This window comes from Barbus barbus (genome assembly GCF_936440315.1).
Source record: "Barbus barbus genome assembly, chromosome: 18".
NCBI lineage: Eukaryota > Metazoa > Chordata > Actinopteri > Cypriniformes > Cyprinidae > Barbus > Barbus barbus.
This window is the reverse complement of record NC_136746.1, coordinates 18,760,606-18,768,640: the sequence shown is the minus strand read 5'-3', so window position 1 is coordinate 18,768,640 and position 8,035 is coordinate 18,760,606. Positions and strand designations below refer to the sequence as shown.

The 8,035-nt window shown below is 35.3% G+C and overlaps 1 protein-coding gene across 3 annotated transcripts in view; it reads right to left on the bottom strand.

Moving 5' to 3' along the window:
* Positions 1-8,035, bottom strand: part of LOC306884060 (poly(ADP-ribose) glycohydrolase-like) — a 30,052-nt gene that overhangs the window by 403 nt on the left and 21,614 nt on the right. For all 3 annotated transcript variants that reach the window (XM_079439707.1, XM_079439705.1, XM_079439706.1), the window contains 5 exons: positions 3,863-3,941; positions 3,567-3,675; positions 3,227-3,332; positions 1,783-1,911; positions 1-868 (listed from right to left, as the gene is read on the bottom strand). The exon at positions 1-868 is cut by the window's left edge and continues 403 nt beyond it. In XM_079439707.1, coding sequence (XP_079295833.1) covers positions 681-868; positions 1,783-1,911; positions 3,227-3,332; positions 3,567-3,675; positions 3,863-3,941 — 611 coding nt within the window. In that variant the 3' untranslated portion in view covers positions 1-680. The remainder of the gene's footprint in view (positions 869-1,782; positions 1,912-3,226; positions 3,333-3,566; positions 3,676-3,862; positions 3,942-8,035) is intronic.

Here is an 8,035-nt window from a genome sequence, read left to right as displayed (position 1 = left end):
TAAATATCAACCCTTTAATCAAATCATATTTGATTTCAAAAATAATTTGAAACCATAAAAACCTTGACCGTAATAAATCGCTAAAAATGTCATGCAGAAACTATATATGTTTTCCCACAATCTGATTTGCAGCAGTGCCATTCGTTTTTTTCCCAACAGGTAATATTTCCTTTTCACATCTTTCATTATCAGACCTTTTCATATTTGAGGAAATAGAAAAAAGGATAAATCTTGTGCAATACATTTCATAATCAAGTGTCAAAAGGGACTTTACTGTGTATTTAGAAGTTCTCATGCATATTTTGTTATTTATGTCTACACACTTTATTGTGAATCACTGTTAGTTCCTGAATAAGAAGAAAAAAATTAAAAGACTACACCTTGGTCACCCAACTTACCTAAGATCATGCAGTAAATTTGATCCCAGGGAAGTGTGTCTGGCATTCCAGAAAAAACTATCCCGGGATCAAACCTAGATGGTGTTCAGCAGAAATAAGGATTTCCAGTCTATTGCTATACTTTCTATCCCCTTATTTATAATGACTTGAAACTTACTCACTGGAACAAAAAAAGGAAAGGAAAGGCATAATGTACTCTCAAGACAATCATCCAAAAAGTCTTTCTAAAGGAAAAGAAAGCACTGAGGCATTTGGACAGGTTGAGTTAGCCGTTGACCAGCATTAATGGCAGTCTGCAGGACAGGGGGAAGGCGCAGTGGTTAAGCTGCTGTCGCTGGGGCTGGTGCTGGGCTCGGCGTCCATATTTGTATTGACCTTATCATAGATGTACCCATAGAGACTGATGTTAGGCCTCTGGAGATGCTTAGACACCACATTAGAGTACTGCTTTAAGTAGAAGTACAGAGTACCTGAGAGACAGAGAGAGAGTAAAAGAGAAAGAGGGGAAAAAAAAAAAAAGATTTGAGGGATGGCGAGCATCATGGCGTCAGCCGAGTCTAGAGCCATTCATAAATCACAGAGCACACGAGTTTACTGCCGTCTCCACTTTAGTACAATAGATGGCTGACAGCGTTTTCTCAAAAAGGTTTCAATAAATGTCACAAAGGAAAAATGGGACAGAAACAGTGGGGTCAGTTGAGGCAGAATTTCACGATACCAAAAAGCACTAATGGTATCATTTAATTATGCGAAACAAATGGTTCAATATTGCTGTAATTTCAAAATGAGCAAATGTATTGTATGGTTTGTCATATTTATTTGATTTGCCAGGGTATTTAATTTTATTTCTGTCTTTTTACACACACACATACACCACCATTCAAAAGTTTAGTCAGTAAGATTTTTTTTTTTTAAAGAAATTAATTAAATTTTTAATATATATTTTTTTTAAATTACTTATTCTGTAACTATACATTAATTTGATAAAAAAATGTCAGCAAAGACTTGTTCTTATAAAAACCATATTTTCAATAAATGCATCAAAGATTTCGGAAAACAGAGTATCATAGTTTTCACAGACATTTTAAGCAGCAAATCAAAATATTAGAATGATTTCTAAAGGATCATGTTACACTGAAGACTGGAGTAATGGCTGCTAAAAATTCTATTTTACCATCATGCGTATAAATGCTTCACAAAAAGAAAAATTTTTAAATAGTAGAAATATTTCACAATATTACTGTTTTTACTGCATTTATAACAAATAAATGCAGCCCCCTCCCACACACACATCCAATGAGCACAAACATTCATTTTTAAAAATGTGCACGAGAAATCTGAAACAGAACTGTCCAAAAATGATGCAAATGTACAGGCCCCTTACCGACAGTGACACACTTGTCTTTAAGAAATTTGTACAAGTCATTCACGTCCCTCATGAGTTCCTCATCTCCAAAAGTGAAGTAGGCCACATCTCTCCCCGCCTCAGAAGCTGCCATCAACTGCAGCAGAGCTGGAAGGACAAATGGACACAACTGACAGTAAGCAAAACTTTCACTAGGCCTGCAGCCATAAGAAAAACATATAGGAAAGCTTACATATTTCACACTCATTTCTCTTTAAAGCATGCATCCCTAAACAGAAATGACATGCATTCATTTATACATAGATTCCTGTCATTAATGCATGGGAATATAGAACACAAAAGAAGAAAAATGCTATGTAGATACCCCTCCCACCTCCATTAGCAAAATGAAGGGCCAATCAACTGCAGCATGTTCTATGTATGACTGATATTCTCTGAGGTTCCGGAGTAAATACTGACAGCTGCCCAACCCAAATGACTAAACATGGTGTAATACATCACTAACAGCATAGTGTGGATTCTTTTGTTTTGCTCCATGTTCCTAGCTGTAGAAAAAATGACTGGCACATCCAATATTTTTTTTTAAAGGTAAATAAGCCATGTCTAACAAGCCCTATTAAGAGACTCAATCATAGTCACCCAGCTTCAAATTGAGTCTAAAGGCTTTAAATATTTAAAGAGGTTGAATGTAGCCCACTGATGAATGAACGTTGTTCAAATGAGAGCAGCCAATTACAATGGGTAATCTGTAGTCAAACCAGAACTAAACTAAACGGATTGGCCCAAAATACCCAGCCTCAAGATGAATTTAGTGTGTGTCAAGTCATTGGGAGAAATTAACTAACTCCACACATACAGACGGCCCACGGTTCAACAATGATGAACTATTAAAGATGGAATCATCTTATGAAATGGTTTCCAGCCTTACAACAGAAAACGATCAGCTGGCACAAGCTTGCCATGAATTTATGGATGAGGCTGGAAAATCAGTTGCACTTTTAATGGAAAACATAAATGTGTGTCAGCTGATCAATAACAGGAAAGTGGAAAAAACATGTCTTCAAAAAAAAAAACAAAGTGAGAGAGCTTCTCTGTATTGTCTGATTACTAAAACAGAAATGATAAAAAAAACTATTAAAATCTAGTGATAAATATGCCCAACCGACTATGCATGATTATTTCTCATACTCCAAATTATAATGCTGTGATGCCTACATTTATTTGTAGCATTTAAGATGCTGATTTAAGGTTTTATTTTATTAGACAGTATAACAATATAGACATTAAATATCAGTCATTAATGATAACTAACAGTTAGAATCTCAATAAGTGTCATAATTGTAATATTGTTGCATGAAAATTCAGACAGAAATGTCCTATAAGAGTCATTCTTTAAAACTGTAGCTTCACTTTGCGAGGAACAGATGATGGTTTTATTTTCCATTCCACGACCTGCATGTACCTTTGAGTCGCGTGTCGCCTCCAAACGCACCACATCCCCAGTTTCCTGTGGCAACAGCAGAGAGGTTCTCAGGGTTCACAGCAGGTCGCACGAAACCGCAATATGCCTGAAAACAGGAGACAGCCTTATATCGTAGAGGAACAAATACAAGCTAATCACAGCAGAATACAAGAGACTAACAAGAAGACTCATGTTATGCCTCATTAAATCCTCTAAGCAACACAGACTGGCAAGGTTAAATAAATCAAAGGCCATTAGAGCTTGACAGAGGTCAAGGATTTGCCACTTCATTTCATCAGTGTGAAACACACAAGAATATTTGCTTGAAGACTTTGCTGACCTTGTTTAGCTCACGAATCATTTTTTCAGGCTGAAACTGTTCCATGAAATTCCGGTATTTCAGTGCATCCACGGCCACAATTTCGGTGCACCTCCGCTGCCACCCGTCTCTGAGAATGGGAAAAGATGTTTATTTTATTCAATGGGATTTTTACTAGTCGCAATTCATGCCTGGCATTTGTGTCTTGGTTGCTTGGTTATATTCAGGATAGCTAACTACATTTTTAAAAGTGTAGGAACCCATTTAAGAGGTGTTTCCTAAAGTTATTATAATCAGTAATCCATTATTGCCTTTACCTGGGAATCTCATCTTTGTGACTGGCTTTCCATCTGAAGCTCTCTGCATAGCCAGAGTACTTGCTGTATTGCTCTGTGCCTAAAGGAAAACCAAATAAATAAAACAAATACATAAGTTGAGGGTAATTCCTACTACAGTGTCCATAACATTTTCTTGTCCCCAACATAGTACAGACAGAAATAATTCTAGATAATCACACAATCAAAAATATGTGAACATTGCGGTGAGATTTATACGTGCAATTATTAATAATAATTATTTATTACTTAAGTGAGGATATTTGTATTTTTTTACCAAAGTAAAGTCTCTGAGAACCTGAACCTAAATGGTTCCCACACCTAATTTTTCACATTAATTCTTTTGCAGTTAATGTGTCTTTTCTTTTCGTTTTTTTTCTGACCCTGCTGACCCAATGAGCATTTCGCTGTCCATTGGCCTTAAATCATGCCTTAAATTTGGAAATTCTAGTGGTGTATTAGTATTGCATCCTTCTCATGGGCATTTAATAATTTTAGTTAAATCTCTCTTATTTTTTTGGCTAATTTTATCTGTAAAAGAAATCCTTCTTGATAATTATGCACACTTGAATATAAGGAGTTTTTCACTTCCAGCCTACAAGAAACAACCATATTATAATACTTGACGACTTCATAATCAGCTATAACTATGTGTGCAATCTTCCTTCTTAATTTTTATTTAATTGCAGAAGATGTCCAATATTATAAAACGGTTGTTTCTGCTAAAACTGGAAAACTATGATTTTATAAACTATTTTATAAGTTTCTATCAGAAACAACTATACTATAACAAGCTAAAAGAGCCCTCATTAAATACTGCACACAATTTTCCTTCTTGATCGTTTTTTAATTGCATATATCTATTTTATTACTTTTAGGATGCTCAAATCAAACCACTTGCTTAAGTGACCATATCCTGATGGGGAAAAAAATGCTTCCAGACACTGCGCATCTCCCAACTATCATGAAGACCTCTAGAATCCGCCTCCCTCACCTTGATCTAATTAGCGTTTGTGGCCAGTTTCAGTGGCACTCTGACAAAGAGCAATTCCAAGATTAAAATCAGTCCCTGTACCAATGCTTCAGCATTTCTGCCAAGTCTACTGACGCAGAAAGAGTGCATTAAGGAGCGCGTGTCATGATGCATTACTGGCGGGATCTGATTTGTTGCGAGCTGCAGTGCAATAGAAACGGAGATGACAATGAATATTTCGTTTGTTGTAATAACCGTGATGGAATGGCTGGCTCCATTAGAGAAGGCCGTTCCTGCACTCATTCATTGTGGCCAGAGGTAATACTGTTAAGTGGAAGGAAGGGGCATCAGGGGTGAGAGAGAGAACGTAAGTGAAAGAGAGAGAGATGACTAATATCTGAGGGTATTTTGAGACTGGGGTGGAAAGCTCCAAGTTCACAGTGACTTTGAGGCTGATGTGCAGAATTATAACTCACTAACACAGCTCTGAAAATGACTTTTCAGTGGTGTATAACCACAACTGTGCCTTAACCATCAAATCTTGTCCAGACTTCCAGGTAATGACATATTAGTTTGAAAGCCACATTATTTTGATTAACAGTTTGTTTATCTGTGCAACGGTTTGAGTCCTGTGCTTTGTTTGGAAGACGACAGAGGGCATGGGTGGATGAGAAACGAGTGGGACAGCAGGTGTGTGAGTGGGCAACAGCCAATCACAGTACAACATTTCTACATGACTGTGACTGCAGTCATTCCTTAAAAATAAGGAGAGCATTCAACTACGCAAACAATTCTCTCTATGCAAACAGACGAAAGATTTGACTCTCGTCAACCATTTAAAACAACATGGTTTATTTAGTCACAGTTTCTAAGTGATGTCTTTGTACTTTGAATGTAGGTTTTAAGTAAAGCTGGATGATACTCAGTGATAGACAAGTAACTCTGTTACATTTTAGTAAAAATAATAATAATAATAAATAAATAAATAAAGTCTCACTTTGTATCCTTTCTGCATCACCAGATAGGAAAACAAAGACACATGGCACATCATGGTGTCAGCCTTGGAAGAACCTTTTTTTATATAACAAAGGTAGTAGGTCATACATTTCAGTTTCTCCAAGCCAACACAGTTTTTCAGGCTCAAATTTCCCTTGAGAGATCCTAATAATTTAGAGAAACATTTATGACACATCAGGGTTATTACAGCAACTAAAACTAAAACTGTACAAAAACAATTGTTACCAGAAATAAGATAAAAATCTTAAACTGAAATAAAAGTCTATAGTTTATTATTTTTTATTTTAGTTTGTTATTTTAGTGCATTAAGTTAAACTAAATGAATTAAAAACTATAATATAGTATATCTAAAACTAAAATAACAATGTGACATTTTAGATTGGCATAAAAGTTACAAGCATTACTCAAGTAATTATTCTTCTATGTATTTATTTGTAATTATTTAAATGGATGGTTCAACCAAAAAATTTAAAAATGAATAAAAAGTATGTTTTTTTTTTTTTTAAATGGTTGTTTTTTCTTATTATTATATATTGAAAGTCAATGGTCACCAAAATATATTGAATATTCTCCAAAATATCAAAACATTTTAACAACCGTTTAATATAATGCGGAGTGGCAGCTCTTGTAGAATTGACTATTAAAACCTCTAAGTTTTTTTTTCTTATTTATCAGCACTGAAGTACCACTACTTTCTACTTTCCTGTGTGTGTGTGTGTATCATTCTGTAGCAATAGAGGTTGGAAAGGAGCAGCAGGGCTCACATGCTACAAACAACAAGCGAGGAAGGAAAGAGACAAGCTGTTTGTAATGTATCGGATGCAGGACATTTACTCATGACCTGGGCTCCTCTCCAATCCTGCCACTCAGTCAAAAAAAGCAGAGTTCATAAAGGAGGAACAGAGTGATGGAAGAATAGCACAGAAACAGAGAAAGACACATAGGAAGAGGGAGAGATGTGTGAGGAAAGGGGGTTGTCACTTAACGTGTTGACTCAAGCACAGTGAGTTGGAGGGTGAAAAATAGGGCAATTCAGCTAGAGAGAAATGAGGAATAACAGGGCTGCCCTGAGTCCAGCGTGAATCAATGTAATGGATTTACGTTCAAATTGGATGAGGAGGGAAGACGGAGGAGGGGGGTAAGAATGGAGCTGAATGTACACAAGCTTCTGCGAAAAATAGCAAATTGCTTGCAGCAAAAACACGTGAGGTGCTATTCAGCTCACTATAAGTAGAGTTAGAGAAGTGTGATTACAGTGACTGACTTCATTAGTGGATGAAAACAAACCTGATCTCACTGATAATCGTACCCAGCGTCAAACATTTACATTTATTCATTTAGCTGACGCTTTTATCCAAAGCGACTTACAATTACAAACTTACATACTTAGATACTTACTTACAAACATAGATACTTAATAACATCTATGATTACTTTATCTTGATTCAAACCCCGCAAAATAAGCAAAACAAGAGTGGTTTTATGATGTTTGTTTCTATTAATGGTTTTTGAATGTCTACAATATTGCTTCAAATAATGTACTAAATCACTGTGACAGTGTCATCTAATGCTGTCCAAACTGTAAATGAATCTTTTCAATGAATGAAGCGCAATCTGATTCACTCACTGAATTACTTGTGGCCATCTCTGATGACTCAAAGTGAACCAAAATCTTCTGCTGTGTTGTGCAAGACTTGTGACGAATAGTTCACAGTAAGTACAAAAACCAAAACCAAAAACAAATAACAATAAATTAATTAAGGCAAAGGCTTTCACACTAGATCCACAAATTTTAGTTAAAAAAATTGTCAAATAAATAAATTAATAATTGGTTTTGTCAGTTGTTGTTTAGGCAACTTAATTTGTTTAGGCAATTTAACATGAAATATTTTTACTAAACATTTATTTTATTGCAATACATTTACTAAATAAAACAATATTATGCTTTCATTATTAGTTCTATGCTTTTTGGTGAAAAGTGCTACATAATTTAATTGTAATTGAATTTAAATGTTTCTTTTAATGTTTATACAAGATACACTAAAGCTAATATTTTTGCCTTTGCTTTAGAACGATGACAATAAAAACTAATTTTATTTAGGAAACAACACTATCTTCATAACATCAAGCTTTATTTTTCTCACACAGTACAAATGCAGCTGCCA